Source organism: Zootoca vivipara, chromosome Z1, assembly GCF_965207765.1.
Source record: "Zootoca vivipara chromosome Z1, rZooViv2.hap1.1, whole genome shotgun sequence".
NCBI lineage: Eukaryota > Metazoa > Chordata > Lepidosauria > Squamata > Lacertidae > Zootoca > Zootoca vivipara.
Genome location: NC_142583.1, coordinates 37,860,139 through 37,880,556, shown reverse-complemented (window position 1 = coordinate 37,880,556; position 20,418 = coordinate 37,860,139). Strand labels below are relative to the sequence as shown.

The window sequence follows — 20,418 nt, the reverse complement described above, 5'->3', positions numbered from 1 at the left end:
CAGGGGAGTTGGCTAGGTAGGGGGTGGGACTTCTCTACCCACAAAATAGAGGGTAGAACGTACCTGGTAGATCAAAATAGAGGGTAGAACTTACCTGGGAGATCCCTCAGTTAAGCTTTCTTTTGCAGGTTAACAACTTCTTCACAGGTGTGCTGGTGCTGCTAAAGGACTGGAAAGGAATTTTCCAGCATTGGCAGGTTTTGCCTTCCCCATATCAAAACGTCACAACTTTGGCGGTTTCAGGCTTTTGGTGAAATCCTTTAGTCTTTCTTCCCTAAAAAAGTGGTGCGATGAAGCGGTGACCCCCACCCCGCCCTGTGGCGGCGATCCCAGGGTTGCCTGTTAAAGGGGTTATTCTGAAGGGAGTCATTGGCCATACGCCAAGAGGCTGTTGGTCTCCCCCGTGTTGCGGCGAATTGGGGGGGGGGGCTTGAACAGACGTTCTCCAGAGCCAATCCAATCCCCACTCAATCTGGATAACCCTGATGTTCCCCAGATCCCCGGCTGGTGGACAGATCCGCCTGTCCATGCAAATAGAACAAGATTACTTAAACAACATGCAGCATCCAATAGCAAAGAAAACAAGTGTCACTGTTTCACCTTAGTCCTAGAAACAACCCTAACATAATGTTGCTCACAGTCCCCTCTTCCTGCAGAAGTTTCTTGCAGGGCTTCCAAGTACAAAGGATGGAGTAGCTGGAAACACCTTTCCTATGATGATATTATTATATGCATGCTGACATGCAGCATTATTTAAAATGAGAACTTTTGACAGTTCTTTGTATTTTATGGTTTGTGGTGACTTTGCTGAAGGTAGTAACCCCAACTGTAGGTTTCATCCTCTTCAAGGGCAATCTGTTCATTATGGACTAAAATAAAATGTAATTTTATGTAATATAAATCCACTTGTTTGTACTTGTTTTTACCAGCCCTAAATGCCTGTCTCCACTTAACAAAATTCCAATATAATGTTACTGGAATAAAGGGCTTGATCCAGTGGGACTTAGTAGTAGGTAAAGCTGCTACCAATTGTGCACACTGCTTTTCTCAACCGTGGGTCCCCAGATGTTGTTGGAATACAACCCCCATCAGCCCAGCCATCACATACTAAATGATCAGGGATGGCGAATGTTAGGGGACCCAAGACCAGGAAAGCCTGGTCTACCATATATTATATGAGCAACGAGGACCAGTTTCTGAAAGGGCTATTGATCATTCCATCATTTTGTTTCCCCTGCCCCTTGAAACAAGCCAACAAAGTATTTAGGCACCACCTGCTGTTTTGCTGAACTTTCTTCTTGAAGCTTAATGTAGCTTTGATTTTAAATCTTCTCTTGCTTATAAAAAACAATAGAAACCTTCAATTAGTTTTTAGGGATGTCTTGACACCCAGGAAGCGTGGTTTTTTAAATAGGGATACTCCGTTTACCGTATTCACTCGTAAAAACAGTTTCTAAAACCTTCTCTTATATAGACAAGAAATCGTTTTGAAGGGACAAGATCAGAAGTCGAAGATCTCATGAACAAAATCAAGCGAAATCCCCTGGAGCATAAAAGAGCAAACCAATTTGCAAAGGAAGGCTACCTTTATGTGCAGGAGAAAAGTAAGATACTTGCTTACTTTTGTGATGGGAGTTTTTGAAACTAATTGTGAAGGTTGCTCAGGGTGACCATACATTTGGTGCTCAGGGGAAAGGATTTGGAATTGCCTTTTATTTTCTGTCAGTCGATAAGTATGTCTGGGCTTTGGGAGGGAAATCTCTGATGTTAGTAATTGTTGCAATTTTGCTTTTTAAAGTGTGCTGTGATTTTACGTATGGATTAGATAAGATATGTTAAATATTAAATGCATTGTGAGTCACTTGAAGACCTTTTAGTGTTACAAGTGACTAACAAGTTCAATAAATAATAACAATTTACTTTATTCAACCTGAGATCTTCAGATGAAGGATAGCATGCAAATAACAAGTAATCATTTTGTAATCAAATAACTATAGCAATCATTTTGATACTCAGCTTGCATTTGGGGATTTTACCTTAGGTCACTACTGATTTCCCTTTTTTACAGCTGTTCACTTATAGTTCCTCAGGATCCACAACAGTCAGGAGTAAAGTTAACATAGTTTTGTGTGCACATTTCTTTTTCTTTTTTTAATTCTGTAGGTTTTCCATGCTACATGTTTTTATTCTTTGCAGTTTAAGAGCTCTAGTATGCTATAAGAATTTGCCATAAGTTTTGCTAATGAACACTTTGAAGAAACTCTGAAATAGTTAGATCAATGCAGGTGACAATACTTGCTGCCTTGTTTTGAACGATTGGCAGTTTCATACCATTTTCAAAGGTAGCCGCACAAACAACATATTGTACTCATCCAACCATATATACTACCACTGTGATTTTTTTAAAAAATGAAATTGCTGAATGCAAGTTTTTTAAAAAAATAAATAAGCAAATAGGAATCACAAACGGGCAACAGAAAATGTATTTAAGAAAATTACGAACGTTAGTTTTAAGTTTCAGAACAATGAGTACCATATATGCCGGCGTATAAGGCGACTGGGCGTATAAGACGACCCCCTACTTTTCCAGTCAAAATATAGAGTTTGCGATATACTCGCCGTAATGAGTATATCCCAAACTTCCGACGCACACAAAATAAATTTCTCTGTATCTCTTCCAGGCACCGAGGCGAATGGGGGGGGGAAGAGAGAGTAAGTGTCTGCCGCTTTCTTTCCATGCAGGGAGGAGGGGAGGGAAGAAAGCCCCGCATGTTTCCTCTTCCTGCAAGGAAAGAAAGCGGCAGCCGCTTACACAGCCGCCGCATATGGCAGGGATGTGGCCGTGGCCGTTTTTTAGCTCCCCCCACCGTATGCGGCGATCACAGATCTTATACCTGGCGTATAAGACGACCCCCAACTTTTGAAAAGATTTTCCTGAGTTCAAAAGTCATCTTATACGCCGGAATATACGGTATCCAAAGAACAGTGAGCAAAAAAATGAGCACCTTGAGTTCTGCAGCTCATGCATTTTTGCATGCAATGCTTTATTGTAATATGTAGAACAGTAACCTTTGTGAGTGGAAGATGCCTTCCATATGCGAAAGGGCACCCTTGGGATCCAACCAAATGATCGCACAGAGTGTTTCCTTTTTACCACTGCAGCCCCTTTAAAAACACTCCCACTTTTATAAGTCTCTGCCCACATTTCTCCAGATCTCCTATTCCTTCTTCTCAATATTGTTCTTTGTTTTTATTCATTCCCTTCTCTAAAAGCAGGGTGAAGGATAACTCATAAGATTTTGCAGAGATCTTTTCAGTACAAAAGTTTGTAAAATAGATTCAGAGCAGAAATGTATGTAAATAAAAAGTATGTATGTTTAAAGCTGAGCATTGCTGTTTTGTTGAAGGACCTGCACCATTTGGGTCCAGCTGGGTAAAACATTACTGCATGTACAAGAAGGACACTAAGAAGTTTACAATGATACCATTTGAGCACAGGTCAGGAGGAAAGATTGTGAGTACATTTCACTTTTCATTGTACTTTATGCCCTGTATCTAAATGAGAGTATGAGAGATAAGCCATGCTCTATAGTTCTTCTCTGTGTAGTTGACATTTTTTGTTTTAAGTATAGCAAGGTATAATAATGAAATGATAAGAATTCTGGAAAAGTTATAGGGTTGGGTTGTAAAGAGCAGATGAGATGCTATCCCAAAATGTTCTTATTTTATCTGCAATAGTGCATTAATGCCAAAGGGATTAAAGTTTAGTTTGAGAATAACTAGCTAGGGGAATGCAAAAAGTACATTCATCTGAAAAGTTTTTTAGTAGCTTCATGTTTATTTTGTAGGTTTTCTGTGTCTGTAGTATCTGTAACCTTTTAACAAATTCAAAAATTCAGATTAGGGCAATACGTTCATAGGCCTGCCAAAATATCATGAAATATTTTGAAAGCGTTTGAGTTCTACAGAACTCCATGAGTGCATGGTGTAGGAGAGGGAGAAGTCCTTTCATTGATGGAACAACTTTGTTGGATACAACCACGTGACTCTGCATAGTCTTCTGATAGCAACAGTCTTTCTGTGCCTAGTATTCCAAAGGCTTACAGTACTTGTAAGAAACTTCTGAAGTAGCCCCTCTCTCATTCTCATTCCATAGCTCAGGGTAGGGTGACAGATGTCACAGCTAGATCACTCTCACATCCTCTCAGAGTAGGGAATCCCAGGCCTCAAAAGTGTCTCCAGGCCATACCAGTCACCAGTCCTATTCTGTACCAAGTGTGTTTGCCTGGTTGAATTGCATTCAACGAGCCCACCCACACTTGCATATGCTCCTGGGTAAAACCCTAAAAAGGCAATGCAGCCCTTGGTCTAAAAAGTGTTATCCAACCGTGATATACTTACAGACAACCCAAGTTGGAGGTTCACCTGATGGTGCATTTTGTGTGTGTGTAAAGCATATTTGTGATGCAGGTGGCACTGTGGGTTAAACCACAGAGCCTAGGGCTTGCTGATCAGAAGGCCGGCGGTTTGAATCCCCGCGATGGGGTGAGCTCCCGTTGCTCGGTCCCAGCTCCTGCCAACCGAGCAGTTCGAAGGCACGTCAAAGTGCAAGAAGATAAATAGGTACTGCTACAGCGGGAAGGTAAACGGCGTTTCTGTGTGCTGCTCTGGTTCGCCAGAAGCGGCTTTGTCATGCTGGCCACATGACCTGGAAGCTGTAAGCCAGCTCCCTCAGCCAATAACCCGAGATGAGCGCCACAACCCCAGAGTCGGTCACGACTGACCTAATAGTCAGGGGTCCCTTTACCTTTCCCTAAAGCATGTTTGAGTCCAAGAGGTCGTCAATACTGAAGAAGACTTACATAAGGAAACTAAATGACAAGAATAAGTAAATTTCTGTGCACATCAGAATCTAGAAATTGCAATATTAAATAAACACATGCTACCTGATTTATGATTTTTTCTTAACGTTTTTAATAATGACTCCTATATTAAAGTTTTCATATAATGAAATGTTTTCAGGGTGAGCTGGAAGTCCTTCTCCTTAAGTACTGCACCAAAAGAAATACTGATACTATAGATAGGCGGTTCTGTTTTGACATGGAAGCACTAGATCGGTAAGTTGGTCAGGTAAATATTAATATTATGTTCCCATATAATGTATTTAATCTCAAGTTTTTCAAATGCACAGAAGTAAAACAGGGAAGTTATGGCCACCAACTAGGAAAAAATGATAGCTGTCCTGTAAGCATTTCTAGCCTCCAAACAATTTTTTTACGGTCCATAAGATTGTCAGCAATTTGATGGCATAATTCTCTTTTTGATGACCTGGTGTTAATTCCCTTTTTTTCATGCTGAGCTAGGCAAAGAGATTTCAACCTCTCTGCAAACCCCAGTGTCACTGGAGATAACAATATCACCCCTGTTCATGAACAAGACAAAGCTGAGGGGATGGGCTAGGAGGCATCTTCTGTGTATTTTTTGTGTGTGTGTGAGCAAGAGAGACTTGTCTTGTGTAGCAGTGAGTACAGGGTGCCTAGGGCAACTTTGGGCATACAGTCGTACCTCGGAAGTCGAACAGAATCCGTTCTAGAAGTCAGTTTGACTTCCGAAACATTCAACTTCCAAAGCGCGGCTTCTGATTGGCTGCAGGAGCTTCCATTGGATGTTTGGCCTCCAAAAGAACGTTTGAAAACTGGAAGAGTCACTTCTAGTTTTCGATCGTTCAGGAGCTGAAATGTTCGACCTACTTGCTTTGACCATACCTAGCGCTGGCATGAAGTCCTCAGTGCCTCCCCACTCCCTAAATAAACATAGCAGTTTTATGGCAGTAAAGGACAGCTGATATCATTTATTCCAGTTTTTGTGTATTTGTGTTTTGGGTTTATGAATATCTGTGAAAAAGACTTACTTGAACCGTAACACCAAACAAGTTTAAAGCATGCCACTCCTGGATGCCTGCTCACCTTTTCACCCGGTTCACCTTGTAGCAACTTACATATTTATTTAGAAAGTTTATAGGCTGCTCTTTAGCAAGAAAGCTATAAAACCACAATAAAACATGTAGCTGCATCACCTAGCCATAAAATAAAATGCCAGCACAAAACCACGTCACTACAACACACACTGAAAAAGGCCTGGACTAGTTAAAAATCCCAAAAAATGGTGGAATTCTGGGAGGGGAATTACAAAAATGGGGTGCTGCAACAGAGGAGGCCTTTATAATAGTCACCAGTTCATGGGCAGGATCCAAGAGCAAGGCCAACAAGTCTGATTCTAATGTGCAGATTACATTTATGCAGGAAGAGGCAGTCCTTCAAGAAACCAGATCCTGAGCTGTTTAAAGATCAGAACCATAATTATGAATTGCATTCCAAAATGGTCAGGAAGTCTATTGTGACGCTCTAAGAACTAAAGTTAACTTAATAACCAACCATGTTGCAGTATTTTGCACTAACAGTTGTTTCCAGATAGCCTGTAAAGGCAGGGCTATGCTCGTTGTAGCAGTGTAAACATGAAGTCCATGATTTCTAATACATTTGTGTAAAATGTGATCAAAGGTTGCTCATTTGATCTTAAGCACTTTTTGGACTAAATTTCAACAAGTAAAACAGGTAGATTCTCTCTTGTGCCCCTGATCCACATAGAACCTAACACTAATGCAACTAGAAATACTGCATAACAATTTTATGATCTGTTGTCTTGCCTGTTCCCCAATCCATTTTGGTTTGACTATTGTATCTTCCCTTTAATACTTCTATTAAAATAAGGGTTATAGTGGACTATATTACATGTCAATTTCAAGGATATTTGATGGTTTCAAACATGGCCATATTGCTTTCTAGAGTGCCTCTGATAATAATTTGGACAGGATTATTAATGTTCATTAGAGATTTTAAAAATTAATTATTTACCTTCATTTGTGCTTTGGTAGACCTGGTATGCCTGTTACCATGCAAGCATTCTCAGAAGAGGACAGAAACCAGTGGTTCGAAGCCTTAGATGGAAAAGAAGCTGTAAGAAGAAAACTATGATTTTTGTTGTTGTTCTGATGGCAAAATATTACTACATAGACCAGCCTCCTGTTTCTTTATGCTGTTAATATAGGTTGAGCATTGTCACAGCAACCTGATTTGCACATCACATTAAAATCTAGTTAAAATGAAGCTGTGGTTTAATGTGAATTCACAGACAAGACAGAATCTGGCTGATCATGGTGTCCAAACCTGGATTTGTGCTTTGTTTCTCTGCAAACAAACCACAAGCCCAGGTTTGGAATCACAACAAGCCAGACTTTGTCTTGTTCCCTGGTGAGGAAGTAGCAGTAGGACTGGGGAAGGAATGGAGTTTGAACTGGTGTGCTCCAGTAACCTTAAGCCATAGTTTGCTTGTTTTTTAAACTATGGTTATGCAGTGGTTCTCAAAGGGTGTGGCATGCCACACTGATGTGGTAGGAGAAACTGTGTCAGAAAGTTTCAAGGACAATTAGTATTAAATTTTTGGGAATGATTTGTGCTTCTTATGTAGCTGCATTGTTTTATACTCTCTTGATGACTCGTGATCATATTATAAAGTAGTTGTGTTCTATGTTTTAAATCAAGCACTGCTAGGTGTTGTTTCTTTTTGTTTTCCAATGTATTTCTTATTGTTAAAAAAATCAGTGTCACGTGAGCAAAATTTTGTTCTGAAAGTGTGGCCCAGAGAAAAAAGTTTGAGAACCACTGGTTTAATTTGACATGTGAATCAGGCCAGCATGGACTACAAGTGCAGGGTTGTCTGATCCTTAACTTCTAGCACTGATGCACCATAATTTTTTGTTGGCTATGATGGAACAGCCCACTTCCCCTGTTTTGCAGGGAAGATATTGATTATTTTTTCTCACACCCCCCCCCCCAAGGCTGCATTTGAGCGCACATATATTTTTTCTTCCTCTCTTTTCCAGGTGTTTCTCAATTTGAACAGGGCTAACATAAAAAGAGAAGGAAGTAAGTACTTTTCTTCAGTTGTAATTTTGTTTAAAAAAATTGATTTTGATGAAGCAACAGTTATAATGAGTAGGCTTCATTTTGCATTTCTTTCCATTGTTAGCCTTTATATTGTTGTAAGGAAAGTGTACCATAGACCTGAGATATTTTCAAACTGTTTCTCCTTCTAGGTGCGCAGTTGGATAAGCTTGGGTTCACAATTCTGAGAAGATGCATAAGTGCTGTTGAAACAAGAGGTAATGACAAACTCAGTTCAAGGTTGCGTTTCATGAAGGTTTATGGCTTGAGCTGAGAGGCAGAGAGTGATCGTCAGAGCTTTAATAGGAATTCCGGTATTATGAGAGGGAAAGGGCATTTCTGCACAACAGTGCTAGAAGACAAATGACAATACATTTTGAGGGGAATAGGTGTGAGTTTTACAGCATTTGTCTTAATGGATCATAGTATTCATATACCTTGGAATAGTCCTTACAAGAACCATGCATCGTCCCCAAAATTAGAAACGAGAGGTAAAACAGATAGGATCTGAAGCCAAGGTTTGTTTTTTTGCTTACCAACTATGATTTGTTTTAGCAGAACAAACCCCGCCCCCCAGTTCAGATGTAACACTAAGCCAACATTTGCAGTTTGTTACTCCCCCTCGCTAGTGAGGAGCCCATAGTGGCAGCAGCTGAGCATTCATGGTAAACCATTGGCCATGACTTACCATGAAATGTGAATGCAGCTAGTGAATTCATGGTTAAACTGAGATCTCGCCAGTTCACAACTCATGCAGTTAACTGCCATGGTACTGCTGCTCTTTGTAAAGGTGTGTGTGGTTTTTCACAAGGTTTCAGTCAAAATTAGAAAATATTTGAAAAACTTGAAAGCGAGCCATCTTCATGCTGTGCTACTTTTCAGTGATAATAATATAAAGCATCATGTGTAATAGAACTGGAGCTTTTTGCTTCATCTGCTTCTTACAAGGTAATGACCGTTCAGAATATATGTTCTAAATAAATTATTATTGCAGGCTTTTTAAAAAAACAAAAAACAAAAAAACAAAACCTAAGGTTTTATTCCCAGATGTAGCAGCTTTGTTGTGATGGAAGATATATAGTTAACTTAACTGTTGTGTCTGCATATATCAGGCATCCCCAAACTTCGGCCCTCCAGATGTTTTGGACTACAGTTCCCATCTTTCCCGACCACTGGTCCTGTTAGCTAGGGATCATGGGAGTTGTAGGGCAAACCATCCGGAGGGCCGCAGTTTGGGGATGCCTGGCATATATTCTGATTATGGTTGCCAGATTGCAACCTGGAGATTTGCTCTTGAAATCCACTGGGAGGGGATTCAGACAGCGCTTCTCTCCTGTCCATTTTCTCTTCATCCTGTGATCTGCTCTGCTACCTTGCTTTCTGAAGCCTGAAGTTACACTAGGCAAACAAGACTCTTGTATCCAATTTCAATGGATATGATGTTGGTGTGGGTGTGAAGAGGTGGAAACTGAGAGGCTGAAAATAGGTAGCCCAGGTAGAAACTGAATAAGCCTGTCATATTTGAGAAGAGTCAAATATGGTTTTCAAAAGAACAAAATGGCAGATATTGAATGGGACAGTAGCTGGATAGCAGTCTCTGTTCCTTGGGATCATGCATCAGAAAATTTAATATTTATTTTGGGCTTAGTTAAAGTAACATTTCATGTGGCTTTACATCCAACACAATTCTGATTATTTCTTAAGTATCCAGTCATTCCAAAGTGGTGGGTGTTCGGTTTCCTGCATAGGAATAGGAAAATGAACCGGTTTGAGCTCAAAAGAGTTTGTCATTCTGCTTTGCATAGCTCTTGCCAGTGCAACACCAATTTACATTTGAAGATGGGATAGAAGCACTAAATAGGATTTCTACATACCTAATGGGATATTAAGTTGACAAGCCTAACCAGGCAGCTCTTTGGGCAACAGCAGGATAATTTTTAAGTGTTGATCCTCCATTTTTTAGATTATGTGGATCAGACCTTCTTACTTAAACATTTCTCTTTAACTGCAGAAGCAATCATTGACTTGAATTCAGTCAGAAGAGCCAGGTATAACTAAAACGTATTAAGTCACTTTGAGATCTGTATTAAATATTTCAGATACCTAGTCTTAACTAGGGGCCCAATGAATCAATGTGATATTCATTTGTTTCGCTGTACTTTTTGACATGCACTGTATATCTCATCACCTTCCCTACATGAGGCTACATTGCCCTTTGAAATACTATAAGGGCATGATTAGTTAGACAGATTAATTCCTCTTATTTGGAATTTCAAATAACTTATCCAGACCAATTTTCAGGAACCATTGATCTAGTATATAGTGTGATGTGGGTTAACATCTGTAGGACACAGCTATCACTTGCCCTTAAACATCCAACATAGAACAACTTCTTAAGAATTCCATACTGATTTGTGTTATGTTTTAACGTAGTGAATAGTGGCAGTGGTAAAAGACACTGTTTATGCAGCTCGGTCTTATCTGTATCCACATTCATTATATATTTTATACATTTGGTGTACATTTTTCTTTCCTCTTTTTTAGAATTCAGTAAGTTTCTCTGACAAACGTCTAGTATGCATTTTGTGAAGATAGAGGGCAGTAGTAAGCTGTCATTCTTTGTATTTCTGTAGCAAATGTATATCTGTTTCATTGGTGAGAAACTGGGGGGGGGGGAGTTCCCGGTGGAGAAAAAAATGTGATTTATCCAGCAGATAGGTGATCTTTTCTGCAATGAATCATAAAAACCTTAAAGAATAGTTTTGTAGGAGTACTGTGGATGACAGTCATATAAACATTTTGATCTTCAAAATGTGCCTGTAGTATATTTAACTTCATTGTCACAAACTAATGCTCTTTTAAAAAATTGAATATACTACAGGTTTGCTGTGGTATCAGTGGAATGTTGTTTTGACCCTCTACATAAATATTAGAATATTCATATGTAAGTTTTTTGCCTCAGATACAATAAAAGACCTCAAGCATATCTGTTAGTGATGAGAATTTACAGTGGAATCCACCAAATAAATGGTAAGGATTGTCACATTTTCACCAGCCCTGCACCTTTGCTTTAACAGCAGTCTGAAACAGAGAAATTTATTAGGTGGAGGTTTTCATCATATGTAAAGACTGGTTTAAAAAAGAAGAAAGTGATAACGCCTACAAGTTGTAAGTGTGGTCTTGAAGCTGGAAAGAATGGTGCCACTGACCCTACTCTGTATTATACGACCCTCAAGGAGACTTGTACAGAGTTGCATCAATGGCCGTGAATTTGGTTTCTGAATGTTAGAAATTCCGTTTCCAAAGAATGCTACTAGTAGCTGAATCAACAAAAATGTGTCATCTTTTATACTAAGTTTTCTACTAAGATTTCTGGCTGAGATAAAGTCAGCAATAAGTTCTTACAGCATCCCCATTTTTTTTGAAAATAAGTTACCTTGTGATTAAGGTTCTTTTATTGCTGGAATAGATATGGTAGATTCTCCCAATGCCTTTTCCTTTAGGTATGTGGGGGAGGTGGCAAGGGGGTGTTGTGCTTGTGGGGATTAATCCCCCAATACTGTTTCTCAATGGAAATCACCCCCAGCTGCTACAAGATATGTACACATAGAGTACCTGCCTTCTATACCACCAGCCATCAATCTTAAGGGACCATTTCTGTTGGGCTATAGTATTGTAAGAAAGGGTTAAAAATCCCCCCCAAAAAATTAACATAGCCCTTCATGCAATTTTGGTGGATTTTTCAGCTGCTCTAGTCAAAGAAAAATATGTTGGGAAAGTCCTTCATATGTTCCTGTGTTTGGCTTTAATATTCAGCATATTGGGGAAGATATTTAATAGCTGCCATCAGATACTCTTAGAAAATGTATTGGGTTTTCAGACAGTACCAAATTATTGTGCCAGGTAATCATGTATATTTTTTTCAAAAAATAAATAAATCATTCTTTATTATGCCTTACCTATTGTAATTAATGGTTGAGGGGAAGCCATCTAATCAATTATATAGTTACCTATTTAGAGTTTTCAGTATAACTGTTGTGATATGGTTCTATAGTAGTGCATGTTCATATGGTTCTTGAGGCTTGGCCTGGATCCTTATTGTGGCATCCACTGAAGTCACCAGTTTCTTGAGTCAGCATACTTTGTTCTTAATGTCTGTAATGTTAGCAACTCAGAAAATCAATACACAATCAGAGCTGCAACTTTTGAGACGTGCACAAACAATAAGCTGAATTGGTTGTCAAGAATGTTTTCAACTCTTTGAGATTCTTACTGTGCAGTTTTGTAGCATTAAACCTAGTGGTGTAGCAGGCCTGTATCAGCATCTAACTTTCCCTTATGCATTAAAAAAGTTTTGGGTTGCAAATGACATGAAAAAATGAAATATCTTCCTTTATCTCATGGTTTCCTTCCTTTATTTTATTAAATTTTAAACTGCCCTTGAGATATGAGTTGAAGAATTACACTTTCCTAACTGTTTACATCAGGTGTGCAGAACCTATGGGCGACATGATATTGCTGAACTACAACTCCCATCATTCCTGGCCATTGGCTTTGCTGGGCTGGCGGGAGTTGTAGTTAAGCAACACCTGGACAGTCAAAGATTCCCCACCCCTGATTTACACTATGTAATGCCATCAAAATTGTGATTAAATCTCAAGTTCTGCTTTGTGGTTTCGTTATCAGTTGGATTTATGACAGGAGCTGTATGCACGCTACTGAGGGCTCATGAGCCAGTCATGGGCTTGGCGATCTTATAAAAGCCAGCCTGTTTTATTAAACTAATAGTACTAAGAGGAATGAAAGTGAGCATTCTGCAATGTAACCAAAATTCTGTCCAGGTTTCTGGGGTATGACATCTTGTAGACTTTACTTTGGAAGTCATAGCTATGTGGATTTGGTGCATTTGACAAAGGTATATTGATGAGCATATGTGTAGCACGTGACAAGCAATTTCAAAAGTTCATCTATAAAATGCAGCCTTAGGAATGGAGATGGTAGGGCTTGTATCCATCACCATTGCATGATACTGTCCTGCACTGTGATGGGGGTGCTTAGATCTTTGCATAAGTGACATTGATTAACAAAATCAAGAGTCTGACAGTGATCAAGAATATGTACAAAAGCATCTTGAAAGTACCAATAGCCTAGATTTCCAGTTTCTGTCTCTGGACTTCAGAGAAGGCTATTAACATTTGCTGCATAGAAATGGTAATTGTTCCATTACTCAGCCCTACTTGGTTCTTTGGGCACTTCATACTGGATATACTAGAATGTGATGATGTAAATCAGGCATGTCAAACCTGCGGCCCTCCAGATGTTTAGGCCTACAACTCCCATGATCCCTAGCTAGCAGGACCAGTGGTTGGGGAAGATGGGAATTGTAGTCCAAAACATCTGGAGGGCCGCAGGTTTGACATGCCTGATGTAAATTATACAAGTACTTGTACAAAGTATCGTGTGTGTGTGTGTGTGTGTGTGTGTGAGAGAGAGAGAGATTTTTCTACTGATTGAAAAGTGGTTATTGTGGTTTTGGTACACCCAATCATATCGGTGATAAAACAATGTTTAATGGGGAAAAATGTAGTTTGTTCCTACTCTTGTCTTCAGAATGTATATACATAGTTAAAAGTACTTCCAGTCAGATCCTTCTGGGCTTTGTGTTGCATAATAATTTTCACGAAGGCATCAGTATTTGTAGATGAATATTTACACATGCCTCAGGCTTTTTATTCATTTTTGGGTGGTCTGTTTGCCACTAGTTTTGTTAGTACTGAAGTGACAGGAAGACAAATCCCACAGAAATTACTATTTTCTGTTAAAGTAGGCACTTTGTAGTTAAGAGATGCCTGTTTCCTTGCTACTGGTATCCTTCTCTTTCCTTCTTCTCGACTCTTTCCCCATTTTCCTTTTGTCACCTGGTTTTGTGGGTGAGAATTCCAGCTCAGCTGGTGGCAGATTTGGAATGGGTGTTGAGAGAGAGCTGGTATGTTATATCTTTAGCCATGCTATAGGAAACAATGGCTGTGGTGTTAGCAGTTGGTGAACAGTGAGCCAAATCTGACACAAAGTCTGCCAGTTGTTGACCACTGCCTTCTTCTTAGGAGCTTTCTCTAAATTGGTCATTTTGCTGTGTGCTGTAACTGAGGACAAATTACCCGTACATTACAGCCTAGACCATCCAGAGAGAAAGGCATTGAACATATGAAAATGTGTTCAATGATGCATGTGTATGAGTGATGTTCCTGTTTAGAGACTCCAAAGCTGCCACACTCCTTCAACTTACCATATCCATGAAATGAAATCTCAGTGTCTTTTCAGGACTTTTAAATTAAGGTGTGCATTCCTCTTACTCCAGATGAAAAAATTAATTCTCAATAGTTGTGTAAATAAATATAATAAGTCTAAAACGTGTTTCCCACTTACTTTCTCTTTCCTAGGTGTCTTGCATTCTTTTTATAGAAGTTATGATAATGCATGCAGTTTTGAGATTGATTGTTCAGGAGACATTTTAAAGCTTACCTTTCTAATGCCTTTGGGTTATGCTTTTGTATCCCCACCAGGTATAAATGACCAAGGACTGTACAGAGTTGTGGGGGTGAGTTCAAGGGTCCAGAGACTTCTGAATTTGTTGATGGGTATGCCTCTTATTTTTATATCCACTTTTTCTATCCTCTTCTACCATGCCATACTTAGCCCATTTGTACAGGATAAAAACTTATGTAAGGATTAAAGTGAATAGTATTTCGGTTTCTAGAATCTTGGTCCCTAACATGTTCAGGATATTGTTTTGGAGAAATCATAGATGGCACATAAACTAATTCTTAAAGTAGATCAGAGGAGCTTGGAGCTTCATATCCACAGGAAAGGTGATATAAGGAGTGATAGAAGACTGATTGTAGTTGATACCGTAGTAAATGAATGAATTATTTCAATTTAAATTTCCTAGCTGAATATTGTCGCACATCTATTAATTGCACACCTTATATGTTAATATCCTTTCTTATTTTGATTGGTAGTGATCCTGTAAGAAGTTTTCTCCTAGTACCATTTATTATGAAGTTTTAACTTTCTCTTTATCCCAACCCACAATTCTGGCTGCACCTCATCACCTTCCCCAAGGTACGGGTATTTAGATGAAATTCTTCACCTGCCTATCATCTAACCCCACCACAGCAGTCAAAACTGCATTATTTCCAGACTTCTTGTCCAGAGTGCTTGACAATACATGCAGTCAGATGAGGCCACTGGGATTATTTCAGTTTTCTGAGTCTCCCAGACCTGTCACCTCACAGCAGCATGGGTCTGATTCTCAAGGATTCATTGATATTCAGAGAAGCTAGTTTGCAACAGGCTCCTCTCCAGAACCATGCATGCTCCATCTGTGCTGATAACACAGTGTTCTTTGGCAGAGAAAACTAGAGGAAACCAGCAAGTGAATTCATTTCATTACCCCAGACATTATGTGAATGGCAAAGCACTTTTATATTATATGCTGCTGTCAAATCCTTGCCACCTGTATGGCTCTGTTTTAACAGGCTGTCTATTAGGAGTTACGATAGCATGTCAGGCTTGAGATCTTGTATCCCATGTCATGTCAGTTTGTCATAATGATGTTGCTAAATATTAATTTACTTGATATCTTTAATCACTGTTAGCAATTTTGTGGTGTTCAAAGACGGCATATAAACCTCCCTGAATCTTGAAGCATCGGGAAGTATTGGGAACTGAAAAAGAAGATTATCAAAAGCCAGTGAAACAAAATAGATGTGGGTGGTTGTTCTGGAATTCAGAGTTTTCATAAGGAAGTTGTTTGGCTATTAAGAATACACTTGGGATATTTAAAATAGCAAAGAAACAGCTGAAGGCAGGTCCATGTTCATTTAGAATGAATAAAATAAAGTGAATTGTTGCATTCACATGAAATGGTAACTACCTTAAAGGGAGGTTTGCTGATCTAGGTCTGTGATAGTATGAAAATAATTTTAGCTACCGGTAATTAAATACTTTGAGAGTTTAGATAGTCGCATATTCTTATGCAGTTGTGCTTTCTTTAGCTCTGCACTGCTGCATAAGCTGTTGGGAGGCAAAGGTGTTTTTCAGCCAAGCGTGTACTGTCATATAGTTCCACTTAATATAATGTGATTAGAATGGAGCTTTCAACTTTGGGGAATCTTCAGACATATAATCCCTCACCTGTGGTCTAAAGTGATACAGTTCATTCACTCAAATATCACATTCTGTTTTAGGAGTAGGCCAGGAGCTGCCAGTTTCTTTGAACCAGCTGTCACATTTTGAGTTTTGAAAAAGTGCTGTACGCACCAGTCACAAAACTGGTCTTGACTGTGGATATCACAGAGTATAGACTCACTACCCCAACAACACACAATGGTGCTGTTGCTGTCTATTTATATAACACCTGTCTTTCATCATTAACCTAAGGTAGTTTACATGTAGTTCCAAGCTGGTCATACATTCAAGCACGACCAGGTTAGCTTCAGCAAAGTAGTGGCTTCATGTTCCTTCAGATCATATCCTGAGCTTATAGATCTCTTAATGGATGAATTCATTGTCAACAGTAGGAAGTCTGGACCCGACCTACAGTATGGTAACAGAACAAACAAAAATCTGATCCAGTTTGTTTTGTTCAAATACATTTTTTTTCTTGTCTGCAGAACATTACTGCGCATTGAGTAAAGATCTCTGTACTAATCCCTAAATAACAATCAACACATCATCTTCATATGTAACTTTATAATATATCAACTAGTAAAATGCCCACCAAATTTGTTGCGTATGTGTACAGTATTGGGAAATGGAGGGCTCTAACTAACACCCAATTCTTTCCCCATTTGTCCCCCTTGTATCTCACTTCCTGGGTTCAAGTTCTGGATCATTTTGGTTCAGAGCACCAGTTTTGGCTTAGTTCTTGGTGAGAAGAGTTAGATACAAAGCCCCATCAGCTTTCTGTCTTTAGAGAGCTTATCCAGATAGCTACAGAGGAGAAGCTTCCCTTCTCAGCCTTCACCCCCTCCCTTTCCTCAGGCTCTACTCAGACATTTCAAGATTTGGAAGGAGGATAGCATGCTGAAAGACAAGAACAAAATTAGGCATGCCTTTTGGATAGTACTTCATGCTTGCAAGTTGGTTGAAAATGTTACTTGACTTGTATTATTTAAATTAAGTTTAAATAATTGACATAATTAGACAGAATATTCAGTTATAAGAATTAATTGGTTGGCGTAGCTTTTAGAAGAGAATTACTTGGTTTCTGTTAGAAAGGACTATACCTTCAATAAGGAAACCTAATTTGATTTGTTGCTGCTCTGGCAAGCCCAGTTATATGTGAAATCTAAAATGTATTAGTGTCAGTTACTACTGCTTTAGTTTTTCTTAAATTTTCTATCACTCACCATAAGAAAAAAACAAATTGACATGTATATATATTTTTAAATCGCAAAGTTCCTCAGTCTTTTTTAAAGAAATCATCAATGCAGTTTCATTTCACTTTCTTTGTCAAGAAGAATCTGTGGTGTTTGATCAGTCAGGCATTTTAGAGCTCAGTTTTACTGAACCACTTCCTACTTACAGGAAATGAAATCGATATGGTGGCCAATGTATTGTGTAACACTGACTGAGTTGTTTGATGGTAAAAGAAGAAATGTGGAAGTATAACTCATTACTTCACTCCCTTTAATTATAGATTCATTCTGCAGCATACTCCCCCGTGTTCTGGTTAGATGCCATAGCTTTAGTGAATATTTTCTAGCAATTTCTTGCACAGAAACTGGCATTACATGTGAATATGTTTTTACTATATTGCTTTTGAGCAGCAAGGTTTATTATTACTATAAAAGAAAATACTCGCCCCCCTCCAGCCTTAAGAAATTGTTTGTGCAGTGACACTTTGGCAAGGCTGGAGGGGGCGAGTATTCAAAGTGTCACTGCACAATTTCTTAAGTTTCTTTTTAATGAGGTAATGAAATAAAATTAGCTTAAATTTCTTATTGCTCAGAAGTCTGTTTTCCATTAGTTGAATATGTGATCTGTATGCTGGGATGGGCACTTCTTTATTCAAACATTTGGGTGTTGATTGGAAGTATCAACATCTGAAACAGCACTTTCAAACAAAAGCTGTTTTTATTTGATCACTGGACAATGATGACCTTTTGCTCCCCTTTTTGATAGCACCTTGCATATTTCCTCTTGTTGAACACTTGCAAGAAATTCAGCTTAGCTTCCCACTGCTTGCCTAGATGTCCCTCCCCGCCCCATTTCCTTTAACAACAAACAATTCCACTTCATGGGAGCAACATGGAATAACATAATTTGGTCTATTTTATTATGGTGGTTTTTGTGGTGCCCAACCTATCAACAAGATATGCATTAAGTTGGGAGAGGAGGTTGGTTGTTTGCATTGGAAGTGTTGCTATGACTGAAAGACTAATATAGGATCAATGAATGTTTCAACCCATGTACAAATCTAATCTCTCTCTCTCCCCCCCCCTCCACACACACTTTTTGTGGGTTATTTTCTAGATGCAAAGACAAGTAATGAAGTTGACTTGGAAAATTCCATGGAATGGGAAGTTAAGACAATAACAAGTGCAATGAAACTATACTTAAGGTAACATTAAGCTCTAAAGTTACTGTAATTGAACATAGTTATGGCATACTGAAGATTTAAATCAGGCTTAGGCAAACTTGGTCCTCCAGATGTTTTGAGACTACAATTCCCGGTTCCGGTTTCCGCCTGCAGGAATGGCGGACCTGTTTTCCATCTCTCTGACCTTCGTGAGGAATTTGGCGGTTGCTAGGGGAGTAAATGGCAACCCCCTACCCTCTCCGGGGGTTACGGAGAGGGGCCGCTGGCCCGCGATGCCCCCAGACCCACTCCGACTGTTTTTGGAGTGGGGGGAGCTTGGGCTGAGCACTTACGAGGGCCAGGACTCCCGGACGCTAATCTGCATGGCGGGGATTTCCATGGTTAAAGAAGATAATTAGGCTTAAATCTATGGACATACTTCAGAAGGAGGGGAAGAAGCGCTGTTTACTGCTGAGAAATTTATGCTGCTGAGGGAGAGGAGTCAAAGATTGTACAGCATCTGGAAGAAGGATTGATGGGGACGGAGCGATAAGGGAAGTGAGTTTTTATTTTTTCTTCTTCATATTGTTGCCTCGTACCTTCCCGGACGCGATGTCCTGGCTTGTTTGGAGTGAAAGAGAAGCAAAAGACTGTGTGAGTTGAACTTTATAACTGTTGTTACTGAGCATATTTTTTAAAGATGTGGAGTTGCCGATGAGAAAAGCCCCCCCCTAGTCGGACGGAAGGAGTTCTGGACGCGTTCGGAGGATTTATGAGCTGTGACGCACTTTAAATTGGAGCAGCGACCTGAAGCTAAGTTCAGCTATAGGGCAAGGAGATCCATTAATTTACCAAGAGTTTATGGTTTGATGTTTGGGTCTCCTGCCTGGAAAAGCTGTAAATTCTATAATGATCGTAAATCTTCATGGCTATGAGAGGAAACGAAAGTGATTTGAGTTTTTTAAGATGGCGCTGCTTCGTGCTGCTTCGACGCAACAGGGAGCTCCATTAAGAAGATTTATGGGGAGGCTGGACTGATTAACTCACACAGGAGAAAGAACATCTGTGAAACTTTGTTTGATATTTATCTCAGCAGCTGGGAAACAATCGGATGAAAGTGGAAAACATCTATGTGACTGTAAGGGGAAGATCTGGATTATTATGAACTTGGAGGACGATTTGAACTTTAGAAAAAAGACGGCAGTGGACAGTTGCGAGGAATTCCCAATTTCTTGAAGCATGGGAACCCAAATAAAAAATTCTTTAGATGATTTGGCATAACATTCGGTTTGATTGATATATATATGTGTATAATTTGAAATATTGAATGTGATATAATTGGTTTTAATTGGAAAATTAATAAAAATATTTTTTTTAAAAAAAAGAGACTACAATTCCCACCATCCATGACCACTAGGGGTGATGGGAGTTGTATTCCCAAAACATCTGGAGGGCCAAGTTTGCCTATGCCTGATTTAAATACTGTACTGTTCCACTGAAAAGTGCAAATTTATTATAGAGGGTTATGACACTGCAGTTTGTGGAAATACTAAAAATAAAACACTCATAGTCTGCACCTATGGACTGTCCTGCAGAACACATGGGCTGTGGGGTAAGGATCCTGATTTATTTACCCTGGTAAGAATATCCAACGCTTTCCCCCACTTTTGTATAGCAGGGGAATGATATCCAAGGGGATATCTGGTGAGATGGGGATTCCTCCTACTGTTATAAAAAGTGCACCAAATGCAGTGGGAGAAAGTATATGTATTTTATTCTTTGTACTTGGAATAGTAATACATATTAATAGGCATTCTTAATAATTCCACA

At 39.3% G+C, this 20,418-nt stretch overlaps 1 protein-coding gene across 4 annotated transcripts in view; it reads left to right on the top strand.

Moving 5' to 3' along the window:
- Window positions 1–20,418, top strand: part of ARHGAP10 (Rho GTPase activating protein 10) — a 105,219-nt gene that overhangs the window by 42,422 nt on the left and 42,379 nt on the right. For all 4 annotated transcript variants that reach the window (XR_015947722.1, XM_060278644.2, XM_060278647.2 and 1 more), the window contains 8 exons: window positions 1,475–1,604; window positions 3,408–3,514; window positions 5,023–5,117; window positions 6,935–7,016; window positions 7,943–7,985; window positions 8,156–8,221; window positions 14,567–14,641; window positions 18,543–18,630. Coding sequence is in view for 3 of the 4 variants with exons in the window: in XM_060278644.2 (XP_060134627.2) it covers window positions 1,475–1,604; window positions 3,408–3,514; window positions 5,023–5,117; window positions 6,935–7,016; window positions 7,943–7,985; window positions 8,156–8,221; window positions 14,567–14,641; window positions 18,543–18,630 (686 nt within the window). In the remaining variant the exon portion in view is untranslated. The remainder of the gene's footprint in view (window positions 1–1,474; window positions 1,605–3,407; window positions 3,515–5,022; window positions 5,118–6,934; window positions 7,017–7,942; window positions 7,986–8,155; window positions 8,222–14,566; window positions 14,642–18,542; window positions 18,631–20,418) is intronic.